Raw genomic sequence first — 18,780 nt, 5'->3', positions numbered from 1 at the left:
TGTCCAATGCGAGGTCGGGACGTGTTATATTTAATAAAAAAAAACATTTGTGTCAAATTTATTCTGACCCTTCATAGAGTGCCTAAATAATTTGTGTACTCTAGCGAGTTAGCCTACTCTGATCATCACTGTCATTTTCTTGGTACACTTGCGAGTACACTTGGATACAAAGATGCTATTAGTCAAGGCCTGAAGGTGTAATGATGCTTTCTGATAAATCAATAAAACTGTACCTCCGATTTTGGGTTGGATGTGGGATGTTTGTTTTCTTGTGCATTATCTATTAGGATAATCCTATAATCCTATGAAATTACAAGTTTGAAAGTGTGGTTTTAAAGATATGGCGTTCATATGAGCACACATGATATACTAAACTATTTTTGGCAACCCGTTTTGGCTCAAGTAGTGGTCCAAATAACACCCACAATTCAAAGCAAACATGTCTAATGCCGGCTCCAGGGAAAAGCAGATATGAATTCAGGAAATAACAATAAGACCACAAAAGACCAAGTATTGCTGTTTATTCTCATCAGTCATGTACCACAATGCCTAAAGTAAAGATAACATTGCAAAATTGATGCACAAACATTTTGACCATTTAAAAACGGTCTGTATGTCAAACCAAACATGTACATATCAACCACTTAAATTTGCAGGGTCACCAGCTAGTATGTGCTACATATTAAATTATGTTTGACAGACCAGACAGAAAAAATTATAAAAATCTAAGATATTCTAGAGTCAATAAACATTCTAGATTTCCAAGCGTAATATACTTCATTTAGATTTTGCCTGTTTATAAAGCTGCCTTCAACTGCACGTTTCTCCACTCATCTGCAATTAAGGCTTTTAATAAGTTATCTCATACAAGATGACCTATCCTTAAAGTGCAAAAGATTACAAGGTTATAGAACAGAGTTGGGAAACCATTAAATCCTTCAATTTAGTTTGTCCCTAAATTATCGTTATTTTCAGTGGAGAAAACATTTTTTTATGAAAATCCAAAACTACTATACATGTGTTAATTAATTCACATAGTCGAGTTGATTTATTCAATCAATTTGATTAACTCATTGATTATTTTTGTTATGCAAGTATTCTCTCTATACAGTACATCTTAAATATTACCCAGACCTGTCTCACTTGAGACAGGCAGTGTTTAAAACTCTTGACTGTATCATCTTCTCACAAACACAGGACTGTCATCCCTTAACTATTTAAAACAATAGATGTGTATAAGTGGCTTTTAGAGTTAAACTAATGAAAACCTTCACCATGGTATTCAATAGGGCATTGGCTTTTCTGACTCAGAATACTTTCTCAAAGTACTACAACATTCACACAACACACCAACATAGAATCATACAAACTGACAGTTCCCAACCTATTTTGGTGGCACCATCTTAACATCAGAACTGAGTAATCTGATGCTGCACAACTCTAACTATGTAATGCAAGTCAACCAAATATCATCAGAGGCAATTGCCAAAACATTTATAGACAGCACTTACAAAACAATATTTTTGTAAGTGTATAAAACTATGTATCAAATTCCAGCCATTGTTTTACAAATGGCTCGGTACATCAATAAAGGAAACAAGAGCTTGTCCAAATGATAAGATTCTGTGACCATTTACGTTTCACATGCAATGTTTTTCTTTCACCAAGTCCCTTACACTCTCACACGCGCACTCTCACACGCGCACTCTCACACGCGCACTCTCACACAAGATAAATGATTATTCCAAGTCAATATATTAGGACTCAGGTCAAGTGTCATTCAGTGTCTTTTCTTGATAAAGTCCATATAATTTCAAATGAATGAGGGTTTACTGTGTTACTGTCATAAAAAAAAAAATCTTCTTTAGTGATCATCCTATTCTCCCAACGTCCCCATAAGTCAAGAAGTTACTTCACAGGCTTACATCTGAACCTGAAACAAATTAATTTTGCTGGTGTTTTTCAGTGTCTGGCGCCTGTTGCAGAACCATACGCGGACAACCTCACGGTCATAATTTAGCTCCTTTGCAATTTCCGTTATCTCTTGGCCTGTGGGCAAGGCATTCTTCTCAAAGTAGGTGTTGAGCACTTCAATGGCCTGTGGGGTGAAACTGGTGCGGCGCTTGCGTTTCTTGGATGGCTCGCCACCTACAAATTCCATCAGATTCTGCTGACCCTTCTGGTTCCACAGCTCAGCTTCTGCCAACCATCGCTCCAAAACGGGTTTCAGCTTCTGAGCACTCTTGGGTGTAATGTCCAGTTTCTCAAACCTGCAAGTGGCAACAGTGAAGCAATTCTTATTAAAGAATACTCAGTCGCCACTGATCAACTAAATGTATCACAACATCTTTCCTTTAAAACAATACCTGAACCCCATCACAACTCTATTTAACTAACTAGATTTTTGCCTGAGCCGCTGTTCCTAGTAATATCAATACTTAGGCCTTGACATACAATGGCCACAGAAACATACACTATCATATTTCACAGAAGGGACTTCAGAAGTATATCTATTGTGCTGCCAACCCCCCCAGTAGGACAAAGGGGTTCACCTGCAAATGGCAGACTGGCTGTAAGCTGGGCCCTCCGTAGCCGTGAGGGCCTGTCCCACTTGTGTCTGTGTCAGCCCCAGGGACAGCCGGCGGATCTTAAAGTTCTTGGCAAACTCTCGAATCTCCTCCAGATTGATGCCCTCATCATCCGTGCCTCCTTGCTGTGGCTCTACAGTCGGGGAGCGACAGACCAGATATAAACACCACATGATCATATGAACAAGTGCTATCAAACAATTCAAATAATGAATCGTGATTAATTGCATTTAACGTCTGTAGTTCATTGCGATGAATCACATATTTAGAATGTGTTAAAGTGAAATGCAGTGCATTGTGTTAAAGACACATTATTTGATTGTAAAAAATTGACAATGCTTGATTTTCAATTAAACAAGTGCAGGATATGTCCCAAGTTGGTCCATTAGAACATAGCCTTTAAATGTCCATCCATCTTCTTCCGCTTATCCGGAGCCGGGTCGCGGGGGCAGCAGTCTAAGCAGAGATGCCCAGACTTCCCTCACCCCAGACACTTCCTCTAGCTCTTCCGGGGGGACACCGAGGCATTCCCAGGCCAGCCGGGAGACATAGTCCCTCCAGCGTGTCCTAGGTCTTCCCTGGGGTCTCCTCCTGGTGGGACGGGCCCAGAACACCTTCCCGGGAAGGCGTCCAGGAGGCATCCGAAACAGATGCCCAAGCCACCTCAGCTGACCCCTCTCGATGTGGAGGAGCAGCGGCTCTACTCTGAGCTCCTCCTGGGTGACCGAGCTTCTCACCCTATCTCTAAGGGATCGCCCAGCCACCCTGCGGAGAAAGCTCATTTCAGCCGCCTGTATCCGGGATCTTTAAATGTCTCCCCTCAAATAATCACAGTGACTGAAAGAAACTAGTGGTATCCCATGTAAATCTAAATAGAAAATTGCTGGTATATGATCCAATAGTTCTACCATCTTCTACCATTGTGCTCTTGATCAAGGCACCAAGTACAACTACAATTATGTTAGGATTCTGTATAAAACACCAATCAGCCACTCTGTCTGGATAGCTGCAGGCATGTTATCCAACACTGAATCACACATATGCTTTTCCCAGATAGTGTACTTTGATAATTAGGCTAAAATGGGGTTAGAATGGGGTTCAGTTCAGGGCCTACTGTAGCTTTTTTGATAGGTGTTTGACCACAGTCAAAAACATGTGTCATTATAGATTCCTTAAATAGGCAAAGGCATAAGTTAGGCAAGGTAGCCAGAGATGTTGATCCACAAACATTAATCAGGATCAGATATGTAATTTATTCGTGCTCAGCATAGAAGTTGTTAGTTTCGCGATTATAAAGTTTTAGTGAAAATGCTACTGGTGATGAAATGAATGTCTAGATTAGGCTAGCAACAACACAAAATAACTTACCATGCTAAAAGCAATGTAAACAAGTGGACTTGTGTACACACAGCAGCTAGGGATCAGTTTCAGAAAATGGTCAGAGGAGAGGCACAGCTGTTCTTGCAGATATTCCAATTTCCCACTTGGAATAGTGCAGACTGTTCTAACGATGAGTACTAACTTGCTGTTACACCCCGTTCAGACATAAACGGCATGCCGTCATTGAAAGCACAAGTGCTCCTTTTAACGGCAGGATCGACAGACAAGTAGCAAGTAATCACGATTCACAATATGAATGCATGGGCTACTATACATTGTAATAATGGGAAAAGCTCATGTGAAGCACTCTGGACCAGTGCCAAATAAAGTTACCCTCATGCTGTAGCAAATGAGTAAGTGACAGCTCCCGCTCAAGTCAAGCACTAAAAAAAAAAAATGTGTTAACGGCAACAAACAAAAATGGCGTTTAGCATTTGTAGTTAATCGCATGCATTAACGTGTTTTGACAGCCCTAATATATATATACAGTGGGGAGAACAAGTATTTGATACCCTGCCGATTTTGCAGGTTTTGCTACTTACAAAGCATGTAGAGGTCTGTCATTTTTTATCATAGGTACACTTCAACTGTGAAAGATGGAATCTAAAACAAAAATCCAGAAAATCACATTGTATGATTTTTAAATAATTCATTTGCATTTTATTGCATGACATAAGTATTTGATCACCTACAAACCAGTAAGAATTCCATCTCTCACAGACCTGTTAGTTTTTCTTTAAGATGCCCTCCTGTTCTCCACTCATTACCTGTATTAACTGCACCTGTTTGAACTCGTTACCTGTATAAAAGACACCTGTCCACACAATCAAACAGACTCCAACCTCTCCACAATGGCCAAGACCAGAGAGCTATCAGGGATAAAATTGTAGACCTGCACAAGGCTGGGATGGGCTACAGGACAATAGGCAAGCAGCTTGGTGAGAAGGCAACAACTGTTGGCGCAATTATTAGAAAATGGAAGAAGTTCAAGATGTCCAGTCCCATCTGAAGTTTGCCAATGACCATCTGGATGATCCAGATGAGGAATGGGAGAAGGCCATGTGGTCTGAATAGACAAAAAATTTGGTCTAAACTCCACTTGCCGTGTTTGGAGGAGGAAGAAGGTTGAGTACAACCCCAAGAACACCATCCCAACCGTGAAGCATGGAGGTGGAAACATAATTCTTTGGGGATGCTTTTCTGCAAAGGGGACAGGACGACTGCACCGTATTGAGGGGAGGATGGATGGGGCCATGTATTGCGAGATCTTGGCCAACAACCTCCTTACCTCAGTAAGGGCATTGAAGATGGGTCGTGGCTGGGGCTTCCAGCATAACAACGACCCGAAACACACAGCCAGGGCAACTAAGGAGTGGCTCCATAAGAAGCATCTCAAGGTCCTGGAGTGGCCTAGCCAGTCTCCAGACCTGAACCCACTAGAAAATCTTTGGAGGGAGCTGAAAGTCTGTATTGCCCAGCGACAGCCCCGAAACCTGAAGGATCTGGAGAAGTGGGCCAAAATCCCTGCTGCAGTGTGTGAAACCTGGTCAAGAACTACAGGAAACGTATGATCTCTGTAATTGCAAACAAAGGTTTCTGTACCAAATATTAAGTTCTGCTTTTCTGATGTAAATACTTATTTTTTTAGATTCTGTTACTCACAGTTGAAGAGTACCTATGATAAAAATTACAGACCTCTAAATGCTTTGTAAGTAGGAAACATTGCCGATTTTGCAGGTTATCAAATACTTGTTTTCCCCACTGTATATACAGTATCTCACAAAAGTGAGTACACCCCTCACATTTCTGTTAATATTGGAGTATATCTTTTCATGTGACAACACTGAAGAAATTACTTTGCTACAATGAGTGTACAACTTGTATAACAGTGTACATTTGCTGTCCCCTCAAAATCCCCTCAACACACAGCCATTAATGTCTAAACCGCTGTCAAGTGAAAATGTCCAAATTGGGCCCAATTAGCCATTTTCCCTCCCCGGTGTCATGTGACTCGTTAGTGTTACAAGGTCTCAGGTGTGAATGGGGAGCAGGTGTGTTAAATTTGGTGTCATCGCTCTCACACTCCCTCTTACTGGTCACTGGAAGTTCAAAATGGCACCTCATGGTAAAGAACTCTCTGAGGATCTGAAAAAAAGAAGTGTTGCTCTACATAAAGATGGCCTAGGCTATAAGATTAATAGAAAATGAAAACATTTAACCACATACTGCTGACGAGCTGACCCACAGTGGGTGTCTCCCCACATGGGACAGGGGCTGATGAGATGGGAGTGACTGCCTTCATTGCAGACGGCTGTGGGGCGATGACAACAGGCGACTGCGTAACAGTGGTTACCTGAGCCTGAGGGGACATTTCAACATCTGCATTGGATTCCTTGTCAAAAAGGTAATTCAACCCATAACAAATTATAGACGTTGCCAAATGTTTTAGAAATCCTGCCACAGAACCAAACTGATGGAGGTGGGTACCTGGGTGTTGGGCTTCGATGATGTCACGGGAACATTAGGTTTGGGCATTACAGCTGTGGAAGTGGGGACTGGGGCTGTTCCATTCCCTATGGTGGCAATGATCTGGCCCTGGGAGTTCAGAATAAGCTGTGGCTGGACAGCCTGGACCTGCAGGCCTTGGAGGTTCAGAGCTTGAGTAGCAGCCCCTCCTGTCAGTGAGGCAGGATTCAGCATCAGGGGGATGGTTCCAATCACCTGGTGCATTTAGAAAACCACATCAAATTTGTTTGTGTTAGTAGACTCCTTTACAGGCCACATGATGCAGGCTGGCAATGGGATGTGTACTTCCAAATGGAATCCGGTCACAGTTGGAATCCAGCCACTTTGTTTATACACTGACAACCTGCTAGTCTTCCCATCAATTTAGCCCGACGGTCCAAGCCATTTAAACTATAAGTAACCATTTAAGTAACCACTTAAGATGTGAGTAAGGGCTAGTTATCAGATTAATTCTACCACTTTAAAACAAAACATTTTACACAAAAAACTATTTACATGAAAATACAACATTTTGTATGCTATGTCCCTTAATGTCTAGAATTAGAACAATATTAAAAAAAAATAGAAAGTTTTCCAAACTATAAGAATAATATTTTGAAAAAATGGATTATTACAATATTAAACATTTATAGCGCTTTCCTTACAAAACTCAGTGCTTCAAGCAAAGTTGATGAGGAAAAAATGGTAAAGCAAATAGTTGATGAAGGACTGTGCCAGGTAGATTTAGGAGGCATGTTAAATTAGAGGCAGCGTGGAGATGAAACAGAGGTCAACAGCGATGCCTGTGACGTTAGGTAGTCATTTCATCGTTTACTATCAGAGTCAAATATGAATGCAACAGTTACATTCTACAGTATGACTGCAAGAATATGATTGCAACAACGTTCACTTAAATTGCTTCATTAACGTTGCTCAGAGCTGTGTGGATGTCAATGGATGTTCAAGCACCAGCATCAAAACAGACAGAGCCACAGCAACTGTCAACAGAGACCCGGCGCACACTGCCCAAATGTGTTGTGTGCCGCACGTAAAAGGGTCTGCAGGATCCAGTACCATACATACCATAGATAATACAGCCGGTAACATGCAGGTAAAGGAATTGAAACGTGTTTTACAGAGTCAAAAACATGAATGTCAGTTAAAATATGTAAGCTTTAACTTTGACAGCTCTGATAGAAATAGTTTGATAGAATAGTTGATCCATGACGAACAGAGGACACGTTCGCTGGGTGGCCATTTCAGTACTGTCACACCCACCTGTCCCTGGGCATTGGTGATTATCTGGCTGGTAATTCCAGACATGGCACTGGTGATGATGGGGGTGGAGGTGAGGGAGCTGATGAACTGAGTCTGAGCCCCAAGCGACGCAGCACTGATCTGAGAGGAACGGAGGTATCCAGAAACATACTGATCAACTATCGATAACGTCGACATTTTGACTGCAAAGTACACCATAATTCAGAAGTGTGGTTGTGACGTAATATACACATAAAAAAAAACAGCAGAAAAAACACAGCAATACAATACAATTACACAGGTCACAAACGAAACAATACATTCTCACAATGGCTGGGTTGATGGAGAGGCCTGCAGACTGGAGCGTTGCCACAGACACGCTGGGTTGAGAGACGGCTGGCAAGGCCTGAGCCAGCTGGGCCGCGGTAACCTGGGAGCTCTGTTGAGCCTGCTGCATGGCTGCCTGGACCTGCTGGAGCGAGGCTGTCTGAGGCTGAAAGACAGCCTGCTGAGGCTGGACAGAATTCAGCACAGTGGCTGCTGTGAAAGAAGAGCACAGACCGATGAAGCTTCACTGGCCCAATGTAGCAGCCAAAACAGCGTTGACTCTCGATTCCATACGAATGAACCTCTTGCATGATGAGAACTGCGTATCCACGCCGTGTCTTACTTTGCAGTCCTTGTAGGCCTTGCAAACTTTGCAAGCCAGCAAAGGGTAGTTTGAGGAGGCCCCCGGCCTGGCTGGCAGCTGAAAGGCCGGGGAGTGTGGCAACATTGCTGGTGGGGAAAGTGAGGACGGCGAGGCCTCCTTGGCCCCCCATGGACCCTGGCATGCTCAGGGGAATGAGCAGCGGCTGGCCCAGTGAGCCTGTCTGGGCCATCATCCCGGTCACCAGAGTGGCCAAGCCATCCTGGGTCAGAACCTGCAAGGGTTGGAAGGGAATTGAAGAGGGGTGAGACGGAGCAACAGCAGAACCACAACTTCTGTTTCTCAGTAGTTGTATTGCGCTCACCTGTTGACAGCCCTGCAAACCGTGCAGGCCCTGCAAACCGTGCAGGCCCTGCAAGCTCTGTACAGTGATGGGCATGGTGGCCTGTGGCTGTGACAGAGACACGCTGATGGGGACTGCGGTCTGGGCCAGTGTCTGGACAGCAGACTCCACAGACACCATCTGGTCTCCTAGCACTAACAAAACAGGGAGACCATAAGCAAATATTGAACTACACGTTTGGATTTTTTATTTTAAAAGGAAGATTATTTACAATGTAGCAGAATTCAGTATAATCTGTCTCACTAACTGTATTGGTACCCAACAAATGGCTCACCTACTCCCCCAGTGTTTTGTGGTGCTATCGGGCTGCCCTGTGTTCCTGCCTCAGGTTGCTCTGTGGCCTGACTACCCCCATCTTCACCAGCCAAACCAGTCCTTACATCTGGCTCTGAGGACGGAAGGGAGGCTTGATCTACCTCCACTTCCAGGACTCGGATCGTTTCGTGTCCAGACATCACTATCACCTGCACAGCAGTGGGGATCACAGCACAAGACCAGAGCCTCAGATGATCCCAATGACTACGATGATACGGACAGAAGGGACCTGATCCTAGATCTGTACTCCTGGGAGGCTTTATGATCAGGAGACCGAGTCATGCAACCTGAGCTGGATGGCAAGGCGCAGACAGAGAAACAGTGCAATGCAGGAAAGACTGAAAGCATACCTGGTTGTCTTTGGAAGGGTATTTCAAAGTGCAGGAACCTAATGGCTGAAAAAATACTTCTGCGGTCAGACAGTGAATAGCTAAGGAGAACAGAGAGGCCAAGCACACACGTTAGGACACAATGGACCAAAATAAAAGCACACAAATGAAAAAAACAAAAAAACATGAGTACAATGAAACGACAATGGACATCAGTCAACAAGAAGTTCAAAGCAATGCTTTCTGAAAGCTCCCTGTGTCATTCAAAAAATGCATTGCTTTTGTTTGCTGATTGTCAGTGTAAAAGACAGCTGGAGTGGACATACACAATTAATCAGTAGGCATATCGGAGCATACAGCAAACCTCAGACTTTTTACTGAAGGTGTATTCACTGGTGGCATGTTAGAAGAATACTATATAAACCTCGAAATGACTGTGTGGTGGTCATAATTTATAAATACAGATGCAGAAAAATATAAAGAAACTCTTACATCTTTCTCAAAGGCTTACCCATTCATTTTTTTACCGAAATCTTAAATAAATATTTGGTTATTTCTATAAAATTTTCAGCATTACAGAACAAATTGTATTTTTGTAAATTCAAGTTTGCAATTAATATTCAGAGAATAAAAATGTATGACATGGAGAAAATGATCTACACCCTAGAGTTAGTACTTGGATGAACAGCCTTTGGACAATGTCACGGCAGACTAATGCATACGGTAGACAATGAGTGGACGGCACCTTTTCCTCAGGCAAACTGAACAACTTTTTAGCTGCACACTGCTGAAACTCTTGCATGTTTGTGGTGTGTGAGCCACAAAACTGCTGGGTTCCTGGGTGTTTTCTTATGTGTTTTTGGTCGTTGCCCTGTTGGAAGGCCCACAAACTTCAATGGAGGCAGTGTTTGGACACTGGAGTGAACATTGGACTCTAAAACACTTATTAATATGCCCATTTCATGTGTTGCACACATTAAAGGTCCACAGTACCAGAACCAGCAAAGCGACCCACATCATTATCACTTTTATTAAATATTTTATTGTAGGGAAGGTGTTTTATTGAATGCTTTCATAGTGGACTGTTCTTGGCAGTAAACAGTCCAGACCTGAATCACATCTAAAACCTAAGGTTGATAGAAGGCACCCCTCAAACACTGAAGAATTTGACCAGTTTATACCTGAAAAGTCAACCAATGTGAAAGGTACAACAGGCCCACTGACAGCTATGAGAACCATTTTGGAAGTTAGCTTGGACAAAGACTGTGCCATCAAGTACCAGCTCCTTGTTTTCGTCCATGTAATTTATATTTAATTTAAAATTAACAATGCAGGAAAATGAATGAAAAACCATAAAAGGGTGTCCACATACTGGACCTTTTTTTTTTTTATTTTAAAAATGATAAGGGTGTCTACATTTGACCACATCTGTACATAATGACCGAGGCAGCAGCAGCTTATGACAGAAAATTATGAAGCAGAGGCAAAAGAGGTTTTAGGAATCTAAGGCTGGGATGTGCAACAGATGTAATATAAGGTGTTGTTGGCAGAGCAGTTAGAGGTACCTGTTCATTGACAGTTAGGGGCGCGTCAGTAGGGATATCCTTAGGGTCCATGGTTTAGTGCTTTCACCACCAAGCAGTCAGTCTTCACATTCTAGGTAAGGACGGATTACATTAAAACTACCATTACCTAATAGGCTAAAGCCTATGTGATGTCCACCTATGTGCTGTACTGATACTCTACATCAACAAATCATATGATGCCACAAAACTGGCCTCAGAAGAAGTAAGTCACAACTTGGACATTTAAACAAGACAGCATACTTGTGTATTGAGGACAACAGGGGTCATGTTTACTTAGCTATCTAAGTGGGGACACCAAAGTTGATTGCCCTTAAAATATCTTCCTTTTATTAATCCTAACCTTAACTTCAACCTACACTTAATAATTTAACATTCATGCCTAAACAAAATGGGGACAGGAAAAATGTTACTATTAGTCAACTTTTTATGATTTAACCAGTTTCTGAACATTTGTCCCCGCTATACAGTGAAGTAAGTTATAAACACACAATGATACGTGGGACTATGAATATTTTTTTTTTATAAAGGGAATGTTTTCATCTCAAATTAAACATGTAATGCACCAGAATAGGAAGCTTCTTGATCATAAGCGACCTAGATAGGCCCTCCTACGTTCCCCCAAAAGAGTAGCCTTTTACAACAGCTGACAAACGAATATCTGATATACATTTATTTTGACTTAACATCAAAAATATCAGTCACGCGCAGCACACCCCAACACAGAAATGCCAGATCTGTCAAAACTTCCGCAGGTGTTGATCTGTACCCCACCCCCAATCTAGACCCAACAAAAGTCGCCGCGTACTTATGAGGACACGATGTTACCCATAAAATATGCGGTCACAAAAACCACACGCAATTCCATGCCTGGGGACTGCATTTTATGTATTTCCCTCTCTTTATCATAAATATATAAATTATGCTAATTAACCTAACAGCATTGCATATTAACCAAAAACTCATTTCCTTTCGCCATTTCGTCGCGCAATATAGCGAAAGGGAATCTTATACTGAAAGCATGCGAACTTAACAACTTACCGTAAATATGTGTCTTATTTTCTGTGTTTTTTTCCTTTTAAAAATCTTTGCCACAGTTTGTTTTAGTCACACATAATTAAAAATTCATCTCACAGCTCTAGACAGGCGCTATGGCTGCACACAAAAGAGGCATTTGCATTGATAAGGAGGATTGACAACGTGAAGATCCTTTCTTTCTTAATATTTTATGACGGTCCCTTTGGTACTACAATTCAGATAGCATACATATTCCCCAAGATACCGTCAAAAAACGACTTCTGCTGTGAAGACCACCAAAATTTCAACAAATTTGGCCTTTAGCACTACGTCATGAACATAATTTATGCAAGGAAAATCTTGCATTGAAAAATGTCGGCCTCGACTTGAGGGGAGCCATGGCTGCCTTAAAGAGACAGTGCGTCTACAAAATCATAAAACATTGAAATGGGAAAAGAGCGATTCATTGCTTATCTTTAAAATATATTTGACGGAAATACATAGAAAGTAGTAGATTAAAGACTGGATCAAACGTTTCCCTCTTTGAGTCAAAAGGGGTCCCCTGTCTAGAAATACTGTCCAGGAGAAATTGCCTCATTAAACAGATGGAGCACACCCCCACATCCATGAGCATAAATTGTTTGTTAAACGCTATGCCACGGGTTTGTGTGTTTTCATTACATATTTCCAACATGTGTTAACATGTCACATGCACTATTGAAATGTATGATGTATTATGCTGTACACCACCTTTCTCGGTTTTTGTTATGAATCATCCTTAGTGTGTATTCTCCTTATTTTTCTTGCCACCTGGCAGACACAGGCATTTGCATGTATTGCCATTGAGTTTAAAGGGAGAGCTGAGCTTTTTGAATCTTTAATTAATCGCCATTGTTTTCTACTTTTCACAATGCCGTCTATCACCAAAGCCAAAATCGTTCATAGTACTAGGAAGGATTTAATTACTTTTATATTAAAAATTCTATATCATCTATATCATCACACTGATGGGCAATAATGTTGATGTGTTGAGGTAGCTATATATGTTCTCTTGAATTACAGTTTATATCTAGCATTGATTCCGCATCTTCCTTTAATGACCTATTTTTCCATGTCATAGAACATTAAATGCATATTAAATTTAGCTATTTGTGTGGCTAATGTAAAACAGCAAGCATGCACTTTTACCCCTGGAATGGGAGTGGCGAAACCTATATGACGTAACTGCATCCACCATCAAAACAAAAATAAAAGAGGAAAAACAAGGAAGTGAACGGTCACGTAACTCTGAGCAGTTATCTCCGTTTTTAGTATTCACACGGTCCTGGTTGAAAATACTTTTAACTTCATAATCACCGTCTTCGACGCAGAGAACGACACACCATTTCAGGACAATGAACAACAAAGGTAATCTAGCTAGCTAACGACTAACGTTATTTTAAACCATTTTATACTCTCAATAACTAGCTACTGTAGCTAACATAGTAGCTAGCTAGGTAACAAGCTAAACTGCAAGGTCTAACGTCGCTTGACTGACGTTTTCATTGTAAATTGGCTTAATCACATACGAAGGTAAATATGGGTGTCTATATCGGGAGAGTCGACACTAGTAGTAGCCAACTATTTAACGTTGCCAAAGATGTAACCCTAGCTAGCGTAGAATAGTAAGCTAGCTAGCTTTCTGTACCTGCTAATTAGCTTGTAACCGCGTAATCTGACCTCAGTTCCACCATCCAGTTAGTTATCTTCCCAGTTAATTGTGTAGTCCCTTTCATAATAACTATAATGTAAATTTACTGTGCTGTTGTTACTGCTTTAAGTTAGTTAAGTTACATAATTTAATTGATGATGCAATTTAGACAAAGATGACTAGATACATTTCAATTGTTGTCACAGTGGTCTGTAGTGATAATGGACAATGTAAAAAAAATTAAATAAAATAAAATGTTTTTTTATTTGTTCCTATTTTTGTGAAGCAAACGGAAATACAAGTGGAGATCTTTCCAAAAACTACCACCGGTGTTTGAATTTGGATAATAGTTTGACCATATTGTCGTTAGCTGAAATCGACCCTGTCAACAAATTCTTCTGACTAGTAAAGACAAATACATTAATTCAATATTGGTACAGAACCGAGACGCCCACGTATCTAGGGCTCAAGATTAGGTTACTCTGGGACTCCCCAACTTGCTGAGTGGTTCCACAAAGCAAGCTGGGGTTGGGTATAGGTTCTGGTTTGGGAAGTTAAACTGCCATAATCTTTTGAAATGAGACTTCACTACAGATATTTGCATACCTATTCAATGTTTGGAAGCTCAATAACCATTCATGTTAAAAATGCTTGAATGGCCTTTTAATTTAACAAACCACTGAGGGGACCGAGGATAGTTCCTCTGTCCGCATGGCCACTTTACGTTAAATACGCCACTCCGTAATGGAGTTCTGTTAATCTTGCCGTGGTTAAACTAAATGATAGAGCCCTCAACATGAATCTGCCTCGCTCTGCTATACTGTCAACAGGGCAGCATGGTGCATTGTCCAGAAACATACACATGTTTTCCATAATATGGAGAAGGCTGCTATTTAATTAAAAAGTATTTTGACGTGTAAACAGAATAATACTAAGTAACCTTGCGTCTCCGGGTGTTGGACCAGTTGTCAACCAGACCACCGATGCCCATCAGCCAGACCAGGGTACACTTCTCATGACTGGGAGGCAGCCCCATTCCCAAAACAAGGAAATCCACTACAACAGTTGCACAACGCACCCACAACAGTTGTCCAGGCCATTGGTTTCTAACTAATCCTCCTCATACCCACCAAAAATAAGCATATGGAATTTAAGTGAATTGTTCAGTACAAATTATTTTGGACCTTAGCAAACTGAACTCTTTTTATTGTCCTTGTCAAGACCAGGAAAAAAATAGCCGGGTGACTCTGCAAAGCGAGTGCAATAAGCAGAATGGCTTTGCACAGATAAAAAAAAAAAAATGATGAGGCTGTTATGAGGTACCTGAACTGTCTTTGGTCATATTTCTGTCACATAGGGTAAAATGGCTGTCCTATAGGATTAAATCTATAGGGTAATTAATAGGCTGTCCCGAGTGTGTCAAGGACTCTTATCTAATCTAATTACAAATTTTCTTGACCAAACCTGAGATTAAACGTTTGATTTTGTGTATCAAAGGTTCCTATCCCCAGCAAGCTGTGTACCCTCAGCAGAGCAGTGCACCAATCTACCCCCCTGCTATGCAAGTGTCTCCCCAGGCACCCCCTTACTCAGACGCACCACCTGCATACTCTGAGGTAACACACCGATTTCCACTGTAAATGGCTCTCTGCTTTTGGGATACCTATTCCAAATCATATCAGTACAAGCACGCTGACAGAGCATGCTTTGCACTCTCTAACATTCCCATTCTCTCTGTTCCTCCACAAAGATTTACCAGCCCAGGTATGTGCACCCATCTCAGGCTGGCCAGCTACAGCAGATGTCCCAGTACCCTGGCACCCAGATGTACATGCAGCTGCCCCAGTCTATGGCTGTTGGACCCATGGCCCCCAACGTCCCCATGGCCTACTACCCCATGGGACCCATGTACCCTCCTGGCTCCACTGTGCTAGTGGAGGGGGGATATGATGCTGGTGCTCGCTTTGGGCAGAGTAACGGTGGTTCCATCCCGGTGAGTATCTGATGCCTGGGCCACAGTGTGTCAGAGGTGACCAGTGTGTGTTTTCCCTGCAAGTTTCTCTTTCTTCCCAAATTAGTGTTCAATTTAAACCTAAACAACCAGGTGATGGGAAGTAAGGTCCGTGAACTTGACAAGGGAGGGTGAAATATCTGTTCACCCCTTGGCACTCCAGAAAAGGAGTTTCCGGTCTGTTTTATTTTAGTCTTCATATTGTGTTGTGAGGGAGGATTCGGGTATATTACCAGTGTCTTTGATTCACCAGTATTGGTCAAGTTACTCATCCATGTGACTTTTTGTTTCCCCTCACACAGCCCCCACCTCCAGGCCACATGCCTAATGCAGCCCAGCTGGCTGCCATGCAGGGTGCCAACGTCATGATGACACAACGCAAGAACAACTTCTTTTTGGGCAGCTCCAATGGTGGATACACCATCTGGTAACAGCCAGTGCTTTCCACAACCTCTCCCCCATACTTGTCTCCCTCATTCAACATGTTGACCCCCTCTCCTGTCCCACCTGGCAACCCATTTCGGGCCTCTAAGCCATGCCACAGTACTGACATCACCCATTGGAATGTAATACTTTAGAGCCCAGATAAAAGGTACAGTACTCCAGTCAGAGCAGCCTCAATTACGGATTAATAATTTGGGCTGCTGAACCGGTTCCCCCGAACATACAAGGATAGTGCTGCTGTCTTCAGTCGACGCATTTCAAAGTGTTATTGTTTTTATGTTTTGAGTGGATGACATTGATCTTAACTCTTAACACTATTGCCATTTTGTACTTTATAACTTGTTTTTCATATTTATAAGACTCAGACTAGACCTCATGTCTTCCTCGCAAAAAGGGCGCTACCCTAAGTAGTACGTCACATATATTTCCCTTTTGAGTTTTTTATTTTTTATTGCTGTTTATGGCAAGTTACAGTATAGGCCAAAGGCTGACCACTGGATTAAACTGAATTTGAAAAAATATCTCAAGATATCAGTGTGCTGTAGTATAATAGAATACTAGTGTGTTAAACAAGAACCACAACAGACAAGAATGGATTCCAAATTATTGATTATTACATGCCATGGTGGTTTACTGTACCTTCTTCAGTTTCTTGGGCAACCATAGATGAACATAATCAGGTGCAGAAGAGCACAATGACCTGAAAAATCTGCTGAAAATACAAATTTGAATCATCGAAAGGGTTGGTTGGCTTAATTTCTGTAGTTTGTCCCCACCCCCCAAGTCGGATACCCAGAGTTGTACGTCATTTCAGTGTTTGGTTTTCTGTTAGGTAAAACAAGGGCACCCGTCTGTTCTTAAACACTAACTCGCACTGTCATGTAAGATAAAATCATCTAAGATCAGGGGGTTAAGAATTTAACACTTTACTTTAACACGTTGTTATAAGGACTACAGTGTAAATGCTGCCTTTAGAACGGTTCAGTGGAAATGTAACCAGTTTTTCTTTTCAGTATTTATCACTTTCAAGCACATAATGAGTTAATTTGTCAGTATAACCAAGGAGCTGGTTGTACCAAAGATATGGTCTAGAATGCACTACTAAATGTTTGGTTTTGACTTAATTCTAATTATAGTAGTTCAAATATGGCACATTTAAAAGGCAAACATATCAGATTTATGGAGCAGTGATGAGTCTGTTAAGATCTTTGATCGGGCATTGCTGTTCTTGTTTTGTAATTGGGTGCTTAAACGTTTGTCATTGTGACTAGGTGGTTTTGCATGCCTCTTTGCACTTTTGCTTTGTACAATTTAGATATTTGTAAAGATGTCATTGCAAATTTTTATATAAATACCACAAGCATTCATTCATGTGCACTGCTGGAAATGATAGATTTTGCTACTTCTTTTAGTACAGAAGCTAATAACCTGCAGCACTAGGCATAGGCTACTCTGTCCTGTGCAACATAATCTTTTTAAGGAATTATATTGATGTACAGTAATGTCCCTCCAGAAGGTATGAGGGGTTCCTAAATGTTTTAGGACTGCATCAAATCACATGCGTATTGTTCCACTTGCCTGATTTTTAGTAGTATTAAGCCACAACATTATTTATAAAAATTTTCTTGTTAATAAAAATAAATATGCATTAAAGCAGCAGCGCATAAACTGTTTAACTACCATGTAACTTTAAGTAATAAATTCAGTATCTAACATTAGGTTTGATCTAGATTGAGACCATGTCTGTACTTGATTTATTTTGGTTTAAACATTTTAATGTGATTCCTTGCTGTACTTAAATCGTGACATCTTGTATGTTTTGACAGAATTCTGTCGCTGGGTATCCGACATAACCTAGATTTGATAGTTGTGGCCCTCATGAAAACAGGATTACTCACTGAAATATGAATTCTAGGTTACTCTGTTCAGTTGACCAACTGTCTGGAAACCTGCTGGCCTAGCATGCAACCTGTTTGCACATAATCTAAGATCAGACTGCATCTGCTTTTGATAACTCTGATCACATGACCAGCTACCATTTCAAACATCACTGTCGTGTCACTCATATATTTTGCACGGCTGTAAATGTGTATACCATTCCCAAACAAACACGTCATAACGTTTTAAAAGGGGTCACAGCTTTCAAAATTGGTTGAAATGCATCACTTTTTTTTTTTTTTGTTGTGTCCCAATATTGTGTTTGTAATGCAGCAACATAATAGTGGCTTAGACCCAGCAATATTATGTACTGTAGTGCTTACCAGTAGATGCCATGCCAACCACACCCCGTGTGGAGTAACTGTTTTTGTTGAAGGATTTATGGACAATTATAGTTCAGGGATTCTTTTCTTTAAACATTTTATAATATGGATATATGTATTAAAGTGATTTGATGGACTGGTACACTTTCTTTTAAGGTTACTAAGAAGGATATGAGTCACTTTGGTTTGCTGAGATGTGTCTGGAAGAAATCTTCAGAATGGAACTTTGGTGCACTTCACTTTTTTTTAATACTAATCTTAAAATATAAGATGACAAATTTAGAATAAAGGATATTTTGGAAATTTGAAATGCTACATTTTCCAGTGCTTTTGCATGATTTTGAGAAA

General features: G+C 41.2%; 2 protein-coding genes across 3 annotated transcripts; one reads left to right on the top strand and one right to left on the bottom strand.

The window, feature by feature from the left end:
* Nucleotides 1-504: 504 nt before the first annotated feature.
* On the bottom strand, nt 505-12,373 carry pou6f1 (POU class 6 homeobox 1). Of its 2 annotated transcripts, none has more exons than XM_010890550.3 (11): nt 12,051-12,373; nt 10,992-11,082; nt 9,057-9,246; nt 8,744-8,916; nt 8,401-8,653; nt 8,059-8,270; nt 7,752-7,871; nt 6,456-6,689; nt 6,195-6,327; nt 2,553-2,721; nt 505-2,270 (listed from the first exon to the last, which is right to left on the bottom strand). In XM_010890550.3, the coding sequence occupies exons 2-11, from the start codon at nt 11,040-11,042 to the stop codon at nt 1,922-1,924; spliced, it is 1,884 nt and encodes a 627-aa protein (XP_010888852.2). In that variant the 5' UTR covers nt 11,043-11,082; nt 12,051-12,373; the 3' UTR covers nt 505-1,921. The 2 variants fall into 2 exon arrangements, with proteins under 2 accessions (XP_010888852.2, XP_019906955.2); XM_020051396.2 differs by lacking the exon at nt 12,051-12,373 and adding an exon at nt 9,448-9,527 and having other exon boundaries at nt 10,992-11,075.
* An 880-nt stretch (nt 12,374-13,253) lies between these two features.
* On the top strand, nt 13,254-18,574 carry dazap2 (DAZ associated protein 2). Its single transcript, XM_010890556.4, has 4 exons — nt 13,254-13,433; nt 15,214-15,332; nt 15,467-15,709; nt 16,030-18,574. The coding sequence occupies exons 1-4, from the start codon at nt 13,421-13,423 to the stop codon at nt 16,156-16,158; spliced, it is 504 nt and encodes a 167-aa protein (XP_010888858.1). The 5' UTR covers nt 13,254-13,420; the 3' UTR covers nt 16,159-18,574.
* Nucleotides 18,575-18,780: the final 206 nt, after the last annotated feature.

The sequence above is a fragment of the Esox lucius genome, chromosome 12 (genome assembly GCF_011004845.1).
Source record: "Esox lucius isolate fEsoLuc1 chromosome 12, fEsoLuc1.pri, whole genome shotgun sequence".
Classification (NCBI taxonomy): Eukaryota; Metazoa; Chordata; class Actinopteri; order Esociformes; family Esocidae; genus Esox; species Esox lucius.
The sequence above is the reverse complement of the archived record's forward strand: the minus strand, read 5'-3'. Positions and strand labels throughout refer to the sequence as shown.